The sequence below is a fragment of the Anoplophora glabripennis genome, unplaced genomic scaffold, assembly GCF_000390285.2.
Source record: "Anoplophora glabripennis isolate ALB-LARVAE unplaced genomic scaffold, Agla_2.0 scaffold376, whole genome shotgun sequence".
Classification (NCBI taxonomy): Eukaryota; Metazoa; Arthropoda; class Insecta; order Coleoptera; family Cerambycidae; genus Anoplophora; species Anoplophora glabripennis.
Genome location: NW_019416547.1, coordinates 1 through 16,598, shown reverse-complemented (window position 1 = coordinate 16,598; position 16,598 = coordinate 1). Strand labels below are relative to the sequence as shown.

Below are 16,598 nucleotides of genomic sequence, written 5' to 3'. Positions count from 1 at the left end.
TCAGATCAGAGGTGCCTAGGAATGTTAATTTTAATATGGTTGCTATGACAGGCTTTTGTTTTTAGGCGCCATATTTGCAAAGAAAAACCTGTCACAGCAACCATATTAGAATTAAGATTCCTAGGCACCTCTGATCTATGCATTGACTGATTATGTCGTTTTCCATTTATGCATCGTTCAGATGACATTTTTACATTAGACATATAATAATTCATTAACTCCGAACTTTAGGTATAGGGAAGTGTACATAAAAATGATTTGAAATTGTTTGTAGAATACGAATTCTCAATTAGTTGAAGGGTATTCCATTAAAATTATTGCAGTTAGATACTTGCTATTAAAGATGACTTCCGGTATTTTCCGGATGTGCTGGAAGTGTGACATTTTTATGATCTCAGACTTTAGTACTTTTAAAATAAGTTAAAGGTGTCATATGACTTTGTCCCTTTCTTCGTTTGCTTTCTTTCAAAAGGATTTTATAAATGACACATTTGACATTTTAAAGCGCGATTTTCTCGGAAACTGTCAAAGATAGGTATAGGACATAATACATATTTTAGTGTTAGTTTCTTCAGCAGAATTTAAAACAAAAATAATATACAGGGTGTTCCATATGAAATAACAAACTTTAGGGCATTTCCGGTCAAACAGGAAGTGACGGTCAGTTGTTTTTATGAAATTTGCATCAAATTCAATGATACGTATGCCCAAAATTTGAAATCGATATCTTTTTTCGTGCCTAAGCTAGAGCCTGGGTAGTAATTTCGTGGTCACCCGGTATACAGGGTATAGCTAAAATTTTAATTAAAACTTGAAACTTTTTTTTAGTTAAATCATTTTATTGAATTTCATATGTAAAACATGAGATAAATGATGAGATTAATACACTGAATATAAAGTTTCGGAACTAGATATGACAACATTGTCCTGCTCACTTATTTTTCCTTTAGTCGTTCAACTCTCGGGGATTTTTAGATGGACAAGATATGTTTTTACAAATGAATTCTGAAATATTGAATAGGCAATCAATAGTCATCTTCGGTTTTGTGTTGGTTGCCTCAAGTTTATTTAAAAACTGTGAGAAAAGCAGGTATCACATCAACTTTTGGTATTTTAAGGGGTTATATCACTTTGGAGCCGAAAAAAAAGGATTTTTTCAAGAATTTTTTTTGAGTACTTTTTTGTGGTAATCATGAACTACCAATACACCAATCTATTAAGCAACTCTTTAGGAGTAAGAAATTGAAAATTTCTTGCAGAATGGCGGCTATAGAAGCGCATGAACAAAATTAAATTTTTCAAAGGTCCATCGCTGGATCTGGAAGCATAAAAATTTTTTTTCATAAACTGCATGAGTTTAGCTAGCGAAGTACACACGATCATAATTTTAGGAATTTTTTTCCCAAACTGAAGTTACAGTTCAATTTTCAAATCGATCGGATGAAAACTCTTGAGTTCTGCTACTCGCCAATTTCAAAAACATAGTTTCGGGAGAAACGTATTTGAAGTTTGAGAATGATGTAACTATTCAAGCACCATATAATTGCCCTTCCAAGGCCGTATCTTGCTCTTCCTGCTCTTTTCATGGTCATGAAGTCAATGAAACGATACCCAAAAGACTCATTCACTTCTCTTTCACACATCATCATCAAGTTTTGAGTTTCTTCGGCGACACGCTCACGAACTCCAGACCGCACTCGAATGAATGACAGTTAGGCGGATGCCTATTTCCAATTTTACTTCGCGTACGGGCTGTACTTCGATTTTTACTACCTTTACGGCCTGCATACAACTTATCACTCATATTTCATCACTGCACACAAATCAACAAAGTCAAATAATACCACAAACACAATAATAGCACAAGTCGAACTACAGTGTACAGGTGATTGATGACGCATGTGCTCAAACCATCGTAAAAATCTTATATTCAGTATACCCGGCTGGAAAATCCACATGGTCCATATGAGAGCGACAAAGTAAAGTAAAGAAATTGGTGTGATAAACAAGAATGGCTATAGTGAAGACATTTCATAATCTGAAGTTACCTCCCGTTTCTATTCAGATTATAAAACGTCTTCAATATAACCATCCTTGTCTATCGCACGGTTTTCTTTATTTTGTCACTCTCATGTAAAGGCAGATGGACCATGTGGATTTTCCAACCGTGTATAATAACGTTTTTTTTTGCTTGTGATGACATCTATGGTTCACTTTTGAAGTATTTTCTCGATGATCGGTATGTTATAGCACGAAATTCAAAAATGCTGTATCGACAATAAAAGCGAAATCTGCTATTTTTACGCTTCGGAATTGCTTCGGAAAAATTAATTTTACGGATATTTGTGAGTTTTTTCATGCAAAAAAGTTTTTTATTATGAATCTTGGAATGTTTTAGTGTACTTTAAGGCAACAAAAAAAATTTTTCAAAGTGATATAACCCCTTAATACGTTTTTCAGTGTAAAAGTGTACCGGATAAGGGAAGACTAATTTTAAACAATCAGGAACTTTCAATATGCGTACAATTCAGTATTTAAACAGATTAATAATATTTTTAATTACAGTAAACTATACGATGTTATTGCATTTTTGTGTATTACCACAGGTTTTCTTAATTGGACAATGACAATATTTCATCATGTACCATGTACAGAGTCATCATGCGAAAATCTTATGTTCGACTAATTTTATTATTTTTGAAGATATCGGAAAATGAAAGTATGATTTTTTGTTAATTTTTCATTAATCTTTTATAAAAATACAAAATTATCTTTTTTATATATAAAAAAAAACAATTGAGCATCACATTCACACCCTGGTAGCTCTTATGTTTTCAAACGAACTTTTTTTTTCCTCACAAAAATTTGGGAAATAATATAAGCGATTGTTTTTAGAGCAAAAGTTGTAGATTTTTATTCAGGGTGATTTGAAACATAAATATACTAATTTTTGTAGTACCGATATTCACATTATGTACAGGGTGATAGATACATCTTGGTAAGTGCAATTTTCTTTGTAAAACGGCTCAGGTTAATTAAATTCTAAAATCGTGTTATAACTTAATAGTGTCCGACCGAAATTAGTTTTTATGACCGAAACCAAATTTCGGTTTCTGTATCAGTTTCGGCCAAAACCAAAACCGAAACTTCCTTTTAAGGTAATTCTTTTGTATAAGTTGTAAGTTTCTATTCACTTTAGCTAGATGCAAATTTGTGTTTGTTTTCTCTAAAAAAACTATCTATTTAATATGGGATGAGGTTCGGGAGGTATGTATTTCACTCAGAGAAATAAATATAGATATCAGTCTTTATTATTATGTAAGTATATCATTTAACCAGTCTCTCTGACATTCAAAGTATGAACATTCAAGTTTGTAGCAACAATCAACTTATCAACCCATCATTTTAAAAGGCACATAAATAATTATAATACAAATGAAGTACCCGTGTACTTAAAAAATATACTTTGTACTTAACAATGTAAAGTAGACAAAAATAGACTCTTCCATCTAAAAAATGAAATAAATAAATAAGAGGGGGAAGCGTATGAGCGTAATCTAGTCGACTCAACACTCTCCACTATACCGATCGCTCCCGAAGGCCGCATCAAAGGTCATGAACGTAGTTTTGGTTTCGGTCGTAGTTTCGGCAGCATCAAGACTAAACTGAAACCCCAATTTAGCGCCAAAATTTACCGACACCGAAAGTTCGGACAGTATACCTTAACATAACAAATATACAAATTTTTGTAACATATAGTTCATGATGATTGATTCGATATGTATCTTGGACACGTTTTCCTTGAAAACAAATTCACATAATTAAATTCTGGAAACAGTGTTATATTTTCAGTCGCTGTCACTCATGACACAGAAATTTTAGTTATACTGCCTTTCTTGGATAGGTGAAATGGAGAAAAAATATGTTGACCTAGAAAATGACCTTCTGAAATTTAACCCAGCTTGTTTGTGAAACACAATCTGTCGTGATTTCAAATCCATAAAATCCAGTAAACCCTAGAAATTTAAAAAAATTTGATTTTTATTTTTCACCAATAAAGTACGACATACCATGAAATGTTATGAAGAAGTGTTTTTCGGAGTAAAAAGTTGAATAAGGGGACAAAATTTTAATGTTTTTTGGCCTTTTTTTGATGTTATGCTCAATTTCAGCTTTTTTCACTGGTAGAATGTATGAGATATTATAAAATGTTATTAAGAAGGGTTTCTCAGAATGTGGAACTAAATATTAGTGCTAAGTTTTAAATGCCATGACTTTTTGCCTTATATTTTTCTCAAATTAAAAATTTTCGTTTTTCATATCTCATACTTTACTACGTAAATATTCTGTTTTTTATTTTTCCTATTCAGTTTTTCGTTCTAACCAAATTTTCTTAATATTTTTTGGTATCTCATACAGGAATAGTACTTTACAGGTGCATAAAATCATATATATTTTTTTTGTGTTTCCTATCTTTGGGACAGTTTGGTAATTTCTATCTTACAAACAAACAGCGGCGGCTCGTGACATTGAGAATAGGTGAGCATATTCATTGATTGACTAAAAAGAAAAAAAAAGCACTGCTGGCAAAAATGTTCAAATTTTCAAGGTCAAACGACTTTAAATGAATCTGGAAATTTTTAGTTGCATTTGCAATATTACTGAAAAACTGACGTTCGTGAGAAGGATTTTCATTTAGATTTCATAAAAAATAGAAATACAGTATAACTCGGTTATAGCGAACATTCACAGGAACGCAAAATTTGCTTGTTATACGCGAGTGCTCCTTATAGACATCGCCGTCGCCAACTATGCTGAAAATTATTGGACACATAATTATAGCTGCATTGCACTTGTATTTTTATTTTCAAACATATAATATTATTTATCTACATAACATAGATACGTATAACTGTAGGTAAGTTACATTACATAGCATTTATTATTAATGAAAAAATTCTGTAATATTTTTCTGCAACACTCTTTTGCTTAATATCTCCTGACTGATATTTCTTTGCAACCGATCAGCGGCATTTAAGAACTGCTCGTTTTCCGGATATTTGAATTTGACGTATGATACTATGGTTTTTAACGCAGAGATGGCTTAATGTGTCGAAGGAACTGTAACCTCATCGCTTCCCGTCTCTTCTTCATCACTTTCTTCATCTATTGATGGGTTAATTGCTAATTGTGTGATTTGAATTTCATTTGGGAATTCAGCCACTTCGAGATTTTCGTCTACCATGTCGTACTGAACTAAGTCAAAGACGTCAAAATCGGATATGTTGTTATTTCTACTAGTCATAACAAGTTTTTGCGTTCATTTGATGTATGTGTGTAAAAACTGGTTCCACGATAACTCGTTATAGTCAAGCTCACTGTTTATGATAACTCGTTGTAGCCGAGATCACTGTTGCGCGGGACCAAAATCAAAGCTCGTAATAGCCAAGCCCTCGTTATATAGGAGTTCGTTATAGCCGAACAAAAATACACTTTACATAGGGAATTCGGAAGGGACATTTCAATTTGCTCGTAATAACCAAGTGCTCGTTATATCCCCTGCTCGTTATAAGCGAGTTCAACTGTATTAGTTTGGCTTGTGGACTTCTGCGAACATTAACGCACATCGTACATGTACGTTCCAAAGAAGCTTTGTGGTTACGACAATCTTGCGTGACATTCCCAAAATTGTTAAATCTTACTTATACTCCGAATACCATTCATTCCGAAACTTTCGAACGTACACGTCATTTGACTTCCCTTTTTCCCATATCGAGAGAATAAAGCACGTCTCACAATTTAAAAAATCCTTTTTGTCCTCAATTTTCAATCTGGAAAATGGCATTTCCAATAAAATACATACTGGATCATACTTACATAGGAAACATTTCTACAATTATTATACAAAACAAATATTAACAAAGAGCCGTTATAATTGTGCACTGGGCGACGAATATCGTATAAACATAAACTGTTAAAGGCAGGCGATGGGCGATGCTGCTTCAATTTCTGAGTCACTCGTTCCCCGACGCCGTAGTTTAATCATGTATTGGCCACCTCGTTGCCATACAGTAAACAATGCTACGAAGAGAAGCAGAATATAGACTGATTTCAATCTGCGTCACTTGCGTGTACTTCACGTTGTATGATTCGAGGTTGATGTTCACGCTCAAGAAGGCAATGTTTTTTTAGAAGGCATTCACCGCGCAACTATTCTGTTTATTTCTGCGTATTAAACAAACAAACGCAATACACTTTCAGTATAGAATTATACCTAAATTATAAAATTTATATAAAATTAAAAATAATTTTAAATTGGACAACCAAACGGAAATTTTAGGTCACCTGACGAGCCACTGCGAAACCCGTGTTTTATGCTGCTAGAAAAAATGTTGTAAAACTTTTCTGTTTAATGTTTTTTTATTGATTTCAATCACTTGTTAAGATATTTGCAGTTGAAAATCCTTTTGGTGAAATTGTTGGCTTTTATTTATGAAAAGCTAGAATGAAGTTAGAGAAATGTTTATTTGAACTTTTTATGGAGTAGCTAATATTTCAGTGTAGACTAACCTTGTTTATGACACATCCTGTGTATTTTTGCTTAGTTTGTAAGAAAGTCTTACACTTACGTTCTTTCGACCATATCCAATTATTCTAACAGAATATGTAAAAATATACAGAGTGTTACATAAAAAAAAACAGTCTTGGTATCTGTACCTCTGATATGCCACTTAATTTTTTTTTTGTGATAAAAGACATCCTTGTGGAAAATTAGTCGCTGATTCAAATTTTATTTTTCCCATACCTTCAGAAACAAGAAGTTTCATCGGATGTACTTTTTCACGTGATCACCCTGTACCATTGTTCCTAAGGAATAATGTTATTCAGAAATGAAATGTAGTAAGATTGTGAGTGGGTAATATACATATAAGTACTCAACAGGGTGCCATGTTCATTTTAAAATGATTTTAAAGGTGCAATTTCTTAAAAACGGTGCTTGTAATAACCTGTTTCATTTTTTCCAGTTATAATTCAAATATCATGTATATAATATTTTATTACAAACCGCTTTAATTAATTTAAATTTAATTGTTAATTGTATTTCTAAATTAACGCTTTAGCTATAAAAAGTATTGGCGAATGTGGCAACTAAAACTGTATAAATTTCAACATTAGTCAAAAGACTGTATATAGATAGTATAGGTATATAGAGGTTTAGGTTTATAATAAACAAATTAATATGGGATAATATTTATACAATATTTTATAGTAACTGTAGACATTGTTCTAATCTAGTCCTTTGTAGTATTCAGATCAGGATATAACTTTATAAACTGCCAAAATTAAACTTTTCTATAGGAAGTCGGTTCTGTTTTAATAATTTTTTTGTAATGTAACCATTGAAATATTTAAAGTACTTAATTAATCTTTTTTTTACAGTGCAATAGTTAATCCAAATTTATTAAAATAGTTGTGACCATGCTTTTTGTAATAATTTTTCTCCAGAGGTATCCTCTTATTAATAATTAAAAAATTATACATGCATCTATACATTGTATTATTTTTTTTAATAAATAAAAAGTTTGAATATTAATCTCTTTTTTTTTCTTATATTTAATTGTGTAAAAGACGTCTTTCTGGATACAAAATTGAAACGTTGCAGAAGGGTAACAGTATAATATAAATCAGGAAGGACGTGGCACAATTGTTGCTGCTAACAATTTTTTTGCATACATTCAATCTACTTTAGAACATGGCGGTTTTTACATCTCATAAACTATTTTTTCTATTTGTGAATTTGATATTAATATATTTAATTACTGCTACATGATCTGTTTCAGCAAGTCGTTTACAATTTTATTTGAAACAAAGTAGTCTATGTCCATTTTGCATGAAAAGCAGTAGGTATTTTCCATAAAAAATTAAAAATTTAACTGCACTATTAGTTCCACAAAACTGCTAGAAATTACTCTTTCAAAATTGTCGACTCATTCAATGTCACAATTCTTTACGCCTTCTAAAACTATTTTTTTTTAAGTAGTAAAGTACTGACTTGTGTTATACAGTGGAAAGATTACACGTAAAATGAAGAGTAAACCGCTTTAACTAAATTTGGGAACGTACTTAACGATAGTGTTAAGTTTTGGATCGTGGTAGAACATACGTCTCGGTCGGTAAAACAGAAAATGAACTCCTTTTCTCGGTGTTTTGCGGACGTGAATGGTTCCCTAATAAACACAAAATAAATCCCAGGTAATTGAAGGAAATAATGACCATCCGCTTTTGAAATTAAGTGCATATTATTTATCTGTGTTTGTGCTTTACATTATCGTGAATATTCGTTCTCTATCTTAGATAGATAGTCTCAGAAAACCTACTCAAAAAACTAGTGGTGGGTTTCAGAGTTGCCACTGAAAAAACATAAAATATTGTTATTGTTTAATATTTTATTGGTTTAATTTTATACATTTAAATAAATAACTTCCAAGTGAGTTGATTTTAGTAATGTGCTGCTAAAACTTTTATTTATTTATTAGCAAAATTTTCGTAACCTCAATTTCTGACCAATAATATGTTTCATCTATTTGGTTAATAAATTAGGAGTTCTGAAATTTTGTTACACACTATAGATATTTTGATAAATAATATACACATTTTCTAAGTTTTCTGGACAAGCCTTCTCTATATTAAACCAATTTTTCTTGTTTTTAGCCATGGTGCGTATGAATGTATTAAGTGACGCCCTTAAATCCATAAACAATGCTGAAAAGCGTGGCAAGAGGCAGGTACTCATCCGCCCGTGCTCCAAAGTTATAGTTAAGTTTTTAACAGTAATGATGAAACATGGATATATCGGCGAATTTGAAATTGTGGACGACCACAGAAGTGGGAAGATCGTGGTAAACTTGACAGGACGTTTAAATAAATGCGGTGTGATTTCACCTAGGTTTGACGTACCAATCACACATATTGAAAAATGGACAAATAACCTTTTACCTTCACGTCAGTTTGGGTAAGTAGCGTTAAGTTAAATTTGGGTATTTTATGTCATATTTTGCAATTGGATTTGTTGCACATTTCGGTTTGTTAGAAAACTAAAATGGCAGTTGTAATAGTCGGTGAAATTATTTTTTTTTAATTTTAAGTGACTAATTTCTACTGCAAAGGACATTCTTTTACACATTTTGTGAATTGTTGCTTTTCTTTGTTCAGAGTCAAATAAAGTACATAGTCTGCCAAGAAGCATCAATGTGAATAACCTGTGATATTTGAGAAGTTTCGTTTATCAATACAAAATTTCTTGATGCACGCAGGGAGAGCAAATTTGGAGACCCGTGCTGACATAGCATTAGTTGCCACTATAATAGTCTTAACTTGATTATTATCTGGCAACTAACATCTATCCTCAGCTCCGTTTCTCCAAAGACATTATTAAACTATTTATTAATATTTTTAAAACTGAAGGAATCAAGGTATAATTAACTTTTAAATATAGTTACTGTTAATATATTTACTGTTAAAGAAAATGGCAGTAATGTTGTTTTCTTTCCCCGTTATTGTAGTGATGGGAGATCTGGACTGGAAAAATCAAGTGGTTCTCGATTCTTAAAAGTTTTTGTTGGTCTCTTGAATACTTGATGAAAGTATTTGATGCTTTTAGTTCTCGCCGCGTCGACTGCACTGCAGCAACATTAAATAATTGTACACAAAAGTTTATATATAAAACGCTAAATTTACCTCCCCTCTGCTCATCGTAACATTCAACATCTAGTCTTCCGTCCGGCACTCGATTCTCGAAGAACCATTTGATTCTATAAAACTATTCGAGAACTGAGTTCTTGATTCTTAAAAATACTCGATTCTGCCCATCACTACGATATTGTTTGAAATAATGAATTTTGTATTTGTTTCTTTTTTTAGATATGTTGTACTGACTACAAGTGGGGGTATCATGGACCATGAAGAAGCTAGAAGGAAACATCTGGGAGGCAAAATCCTTGGGTTTTTCTTCTAATGTAAAGTTATTTAATAAATCTTATTAAAAAATGTGATGTTTTTTGCGTGTGTTTTAATTCGTTATTCTTCTATTTATTCTGTGATTTAAAAAAGGTAAAATTTGGAGCATATTGAAGGTAAATATAAAAATGAAAAAGGTAATACAAATTATTTAAGAAAAACTTAATAAAAGAGTGCGAAATTGTGATAAAAAACAAATATGGATAATTTTAAACTTGTATCTCTTTCAAATCCATTTTAATTTACATACTTTTTAGTTTTGCAGTAATCAAGACATTTCAAAAGTTACAAAATAAAATTATGAGATTAAATTTTGTAAATGTTATTTTTAGTAACTGTTGAATACAATTTCAAACTATACAAAATATTGAATTTTTATGCAAATAAAAGCCTAAGGCAGCCATGGGCGTAGCTGGAGGAAGCAGGGGTATGCACGGCCCACCCCAGTGAAAAAAGATCCAGTAATATCATTCTCATATTTGGTAAGTTGCTGACTGCGTGATTTTTTTTTAGAATCAAACGAAACGGTGAAGGTTTTGACATTTTACATCAAGTCACTGATTGTGTAAGCTTTTTTTTAGAGGCCTCCATAGAGTTTGCTACCCATGATGGCAGCTGTTGAATATAAAGTGTGCCCATCTCATTCTTTAGATAATTATTTCTGGGTCAACATGAAAAATTTTCTAATAAATGTTGCGAAATAGAAAATTAAAATAGAGGAATAATTTTTTTTCATAAATACTATAAGCAGATTTTTTTTCTTATTTTGCTTACAATTTTAATATTTCTTAAAGTACGGCATTACGAAATTTGAGAAGTGGAATGTTAGCGTCAAATTAAAATTTGAATAGGTAGCTACAAAAAAACAATTTCGTGGAAAATAAAAAAATGGTTATGGGAAATGTTTTGCAAATATGTACAGAAATATCTGGCGCCGATATTCGCGCATGCGAATGCGAATACTATTCAGTTTTATTACCTAATATTAAAGTAGACTAATAAAAAAATATAATTGCAAGGTTACCTACTGCTTAGTGAAAAAAACTTGTTATTTTTTAAAAAAGGAGTAAGAAGCTAAGAAGACTTTTCTAATACGCATACAAATGCTAAGAAATTAGGTAATATTTTGTTTGTCTTATTTTCACATTTCAGCCAAAAAATATGATTATTTTCTGATTCGTAAAATATTCGTAATTTTGCAAACACGAATGTAAAAAAATATGCCAGTATTCGTTACATCACTTATATGACCTTTAAAATCCCCTCAAAAATTGTATGGATCCCAGTCTTAATTTTCAAAATATGCATGACCATTTTAGTTTTCTCCAGCCGACACTAATAGAAACCCACCTCATGTAACATTTTTTTAAAATGTTACAAGTAGGTATAGAGCTTCCGAAATCAGTTGAATATGCAAAAAAACGTCTGGTAATAAAATTTAATGAGTTTCAGAGGCGTCCCTAAAAAAATTTTCTGCTAAAGGTAAAAAGTTATAATAATTTGTATATGTGTAGAAAATTTCTATTATATGTTCATTTGGCCAACAACATATTTTAATTATATATGTTATTTTAAATTTCGTTTTGTTCCGTTTCAAAAGGTCTCCAAAATGCCATGCTGTGATAATATTAGTAAACAAAATATCCATCTTATTTCTCCCTTACGCAATTGTAATACCTATGAATGATTCATAGAAGCAGGTGCCTATAATAAATTAAAATTGCCTGATTCACACCAAATTCCGCACTGCTGCACTGCACTGCTTGGCAATTTATGAACCGCTTGTGACCTGCTGTGATTTGTTGCCCAGAAGCCCAATACAACTGTGCTCGTTTTCCTTTGGCCGAGCTCGCATTCTTCAACTGAGTGTATACATTTCTATCATCTCCACGTTTAGTTCGACCAGACCTGTTTATGCATGGCTAATTAAATATGGGAACAAGTTTTTCAAATATTTCAAATGCCGAGTTGCCGCTTATAGCGACCGAGCATGGTACCTTGAAATTATTGGTTCTTCAATTGACTTCGGAAAAACTATACATAATATACCTATCTAGAACTGCAAAAAACCACACTGTCTGATCCTCATGGAATCTCAAAATAAGAAAAGAAGTTTCCATGGGCAAGGATTGGCAAATGGTAAGTTTCTGAGATACAGGGCGTTTAAAATTAACATCTAAAGATAAACACGTAAAAATTTAAACTGGTATTTTACATTTTATATATACTTAAGAGATATAAAATGACTGGAATGCAAGATATTGCTCCTTGCATGGGTTAACAGTGTACTTTTTCTCTTATTAAGAATTTAAAACTTAAATCTATGCAGAATACTTCTAATCTTATACATACAGATCAGAGACAATATTTCTAATTATTGATATTGCAGAAAACACCTACTTTATGTGCTACATACTCTAACTAGCGTTGAATTACACCATCAATATCATGTAATAGCAAGTAATTAATAATTATCCAAAATAAAAAATTAATAATTACTGGATATTTACTAGATATTGCCTGTGTAATTATATGCTAGTTAGGGCAGACAGCATATAGCCTATAGAGTACCTAGTTATTGTTTACTGCAACAGGTATATACATTTATTTATGAATTAGTTCACGAATTTCTTTTTTTGTGTGAAATCGCTAAAACGTTTTATTTTTAGATTACATACAAACATTGTTATATATTTATAGCCTTCGAATACGAATGCGTAATTGGAGATAATGGCACCACGACAATTGGTTAACTATTCCAGATGAAAAAACTTTTTTATTTGGAAAACAACAGGTCATGAGACCAATGACGCTTCATTTAAACCAAGAGCCATAATAATTGTCAATTAATTTTATTGGTTGACTGAAACATATTTTCCATTTGAAATAACATCTGAGCGTTGTTAGAAAATTTCAGGTCTATAGGAGTTAATAAAAATATATTTTACTAAACATTAATAAATTTAAATAACAAAATAAATCGATTATAAATTATGAAAAAAATAAATAAATAATATAATACTTACCTATATATATTATAAATATGGAAATAAAGATTCTTTTTAAATATACATTTTTAATATTAGCTCGGTATAAGAGAGCATACAGGTATACTAACGACTTGATTTGAATTTGCTTAATACCTTTTAAAGTAAAACAAAAGAAGATATATATTTTGATGGATGTAAGGCAATTTTTAATTACGAGACTTTTCTCCCAACGAAATTGAATACCTATAAGCATTTGTGTAAATAAAAAACAGTTCGATTATAATTAATAAATTGGCAACACTCAGTAAAATATAATCTATTAATTATAAATGTTTTATCCCTAAGCGTCTGGAAATACGGGACGCCCACGGCACTGGAGTGAGCCGCAAAAAATTGAACTGTTTATTTACTCACGTGCGCACCACGCTGTTTCCAACACAGTTCCTCACCTGCCCGCTAGATGTCCCGCCGCCGATAAATATTTCATTGGGCATTCGCCTTTCTTACCTGTGCCGCGGCGCATGCGTCAAAACTTTCAACAGAAAACATGCACTTCACAAACTTGCATTTACGACGTGTGCGACTGTGTTCGGTGCGTCTCCTGTAACGTCCCGCGAATATGTTGTGGCATTTCATACGGTCAAACACCCAATAAAACTCGACAAAGTAAGATAAAAGTGTCATGAAGTGCTAGTGCTCGCCTAACGATGTGACGAACCGAGTAACCGGCCAGGTAAAAAGTTAACGGTGTGTTCGTTGGGCAGCATCCACAGGTGTCTTCGAAACTTTTCGCATCTTGTTACGGTGTGTGATTTAAAAATGGAGTTGGTGCAGAAAGTGAATTGCGGCGTAAACATAAGTGAAATGTTTCCCCTCGAGAAGCTGTGAGTTCTTAGATAGTCTCGTTCAAGTTTTAAAACTTCTGCCATGGTTGTGTGTAAACAAAGAACACCTTTAAACATGGAACAAGAGGAGCGGAACTTCCAACGAAACTTTTTGGGATTCAAACATGGATTAATCGTTTTTTGTTTGCTGTGTTTTTTGCCTTCTTCGATAGCAGGTTAGTGGCTTCTTATTTTTTAGCGGGATATGCTACTGTTCCTGTTATCCTTGGGATAACATGGAATGGAATTGCATAATATGCAGTTTACACCTCAGGAGATTAGAATGCAGTCTTTCTACCATTAATAAATCATTCTTTGCAATGTTGGACGTAATCTAACTGAATTGGTAGAAAATCTAAACCGGTTCTGTTCGTGGTTGTGTTCGAAGCAATTGCGATAAAATTGTTTGTATTATAAATATCGAAAAATGTATTTTATTCCCTAGTTTTAGGTAACGGTCATATTTAAATTATTTCTTTTTAATTCGCCTTTCAAAAACAAATGAACATTTATAATACGAAACAATGCAATTCAAATAATAGCCAATATAATTTGACACTGTTTGAAATTTCTGCAGGTAAAATATTTATGTGTTTAGTCATTTCAGACCTCGAAATATTGAAGAAAACTGATATCCTACAGGAAAGATATTAAGTTAAGTAAAAAAATGCGGCTTCCCATAAAATTTTATAGTCTTTCGCTTTATTATTCAGATTTAAAAAATGGTTGTATTTCTCTGGAGCTTTTATAAGTTCGTTGGCCTTTTTTTCGTAGATAATAGTTGAAAAATGACTCATTTACATGTCTCCCAGATAATTTTAATGAAATGTAAACAAACTGGAGACTATTTTCATAATTTAATTATGTACTTTTTTATGTCCGTCTACGATCTTAAGTTCAAAAGTCCTACAAGTTATCTAGAGCTTTCCATAATTTATTAGTGATTGATCACCATGTTTTTGTATCATTAGTGCAATATTGGAATTGTATTTAAATTAATGGGAGTTTTATCATATTTTATATGCCTATAAATTTGTATTTACGTAACCTAGATTTTTTGAAAAATTTGTTATGAAGGAATTACCTCGGGAATTACCTAATTTAGTTTTGAGATGTTTTACTCAAATGCTGCTTTTGTTGCAGTATTTAATTGATATTATTTAAGTATATCTATAAATTAAATACTTACAAAAGATGATAAATAAAAAGGATAGATATGTTTTTATTAATTTATCGGTTATTATTTTCTTCTACTAATATAGGACGATAGACAACATTGCACAAATTAAACACTAAACGTAAGGTATTGTTTCCTCTGTATTGTAGTCCGTGTATCACAATAAATAAATATTTGATAAACGCTGATCATTGCAGCGCAGCGTGTGGAAACCGCCATTAAATTTATTTGGTAACCGTTCCTTATTCAGAAATTCTTCGTGGAAAAAAGTCTTTTGACCCAGAAAGTCATATTACCTAATTAATTGCTGACTTCCGTGCTACTAAATATTTCAGAAGCGGTAGCTGTCAAGCGCTGCATTCATCTGAAGAATGGCATACTTAAAAAAAATTAAAGACATGAAAGTAGAGACAATGTCACATTTTTTTGGAGTGGAAGTGGGCACATAGTAAATATTGCAAATATTGTGTAATGGAGAGCAGGTACTTTCTAATAGTTGCTCTTGGGGTGGGTAGGTCTAGGTAAAATAAACCCAGGTGACGTGACTCTAGAATTTGTAAATTAACCGTGGCTAGTAGCTGATTACAGTCGATTTGATAATGAAGGAGTTTAAAGGCAAATATTAAACAAGCAATATTACGTCTATTAACAAGTGAAATAAGTTGAAAGCGATTTAGTAGAAGCGATTGAGGAAAACCAATAATTCGAGAAGCTGCAAGTTTTAAAAAACTGCGCTGAACTATTGAGACTTATTCTATCTTGGATCGAACCGAGGCAATGTAAAATTAACAGTACTTCTGATAACAAATTCCGCGACAGAACCTAAAGCTTCAGATACATTGCCAGTTATGTTTGAAATATGATTGTTAAAATTTAATTTCTTCTTAAATGGAACAAGATCATAAAAATATTCCGTTATGTCGGAGACGAAGTCAGTTATTGGTATCAGAAAAAAGAAAAAATCAGGTTATCTGTATATGTATAAGTAACACCGGATTTATCGTAAAATTATTACTACGTCATTTATAAATATAATGAATAATGGGGCCAGAGATAGAACTTTGGGGCATTCCCGAAGTAGCTTCTGTCTATAGAGATTTATTACTTTGATACACCATATACTGAAATCCGTTGCAAAGATTTAATCAGGTCTATTAAGTGCTTAGAAAAGGCAAAATAACGTAGTTTACTTAATATTTAATATTCAGCGATCAACGAAAGGTTTCAAGCTATTTATTGTACAAATGCAAATATAAAATATAGATGGACATCCCGAGGGGCGATCCGCTAAGGAAAAAACGTACGAAGATTACAAAATTTCTGAAATCTCTTGTAATGTATCTGCAGATTTCAATATCGATTAAAAAAAAATTACAAATTTCATATAAATAATCAAGATTACAATATCTTTCAACCGATTACAAAACATTTCAGGAGATTCCAGAGTTATTTTAGTAGATTTCAATGATTATTTAAGATTTCAATAGGATTATTCGAAATTAAAAGAAGACTAGAAAGGTAGGCAAACTT

General features: G+C 31.7%; 1 protein-coding gene across 1 annotated transcript; it reads left to right on the top strand.

The window, feature by feature from the left end:
* Window positions 1–8,174: 8,174 nt before the first annotated feature.
* LOC108910490 (40S ribosomal protein S15Aa) lies at window positions 8,175–10,059 on the top strand. The gene is made up of 3 exons (XM_018715096.1): window positions 8,175–8,253; window positions 8,713–9,013; window positions 9,922–10,059. The coding sequence occupies exons 2-3, from the start codon at window positions 8,715–8,717 to the stop codon at window positions 10,013–10,015; spliced, it is 393 nt and encodes a 130-aa protein (XP_018570612.1). The 5' UTR covers window positions 8,175–8,253; window positions 8,713–8,714; the 3' UTR covers window positions 10,016–10,059.
* Window positions 10,060–16,598: the final 6,539 nt, after the last annotated feature.

Bases quoted from the DNA above. Each gene is read 5' to 3' on its own strand.
- LOC108910490 (XM_018715096.1), top strand. From the start codon at position 8,715: ATGGTGCGTATGAATGTATTAAGTGACGCCCTTAAATCCATAAACAAT. The intron at 9,014-9,921 runs GTAAGTAGCGTT...TTCTTTTTTTAG, and splicing joins TTACCTTCACGTCAGTTTGG to ATATGTTGTACTGACTACAA.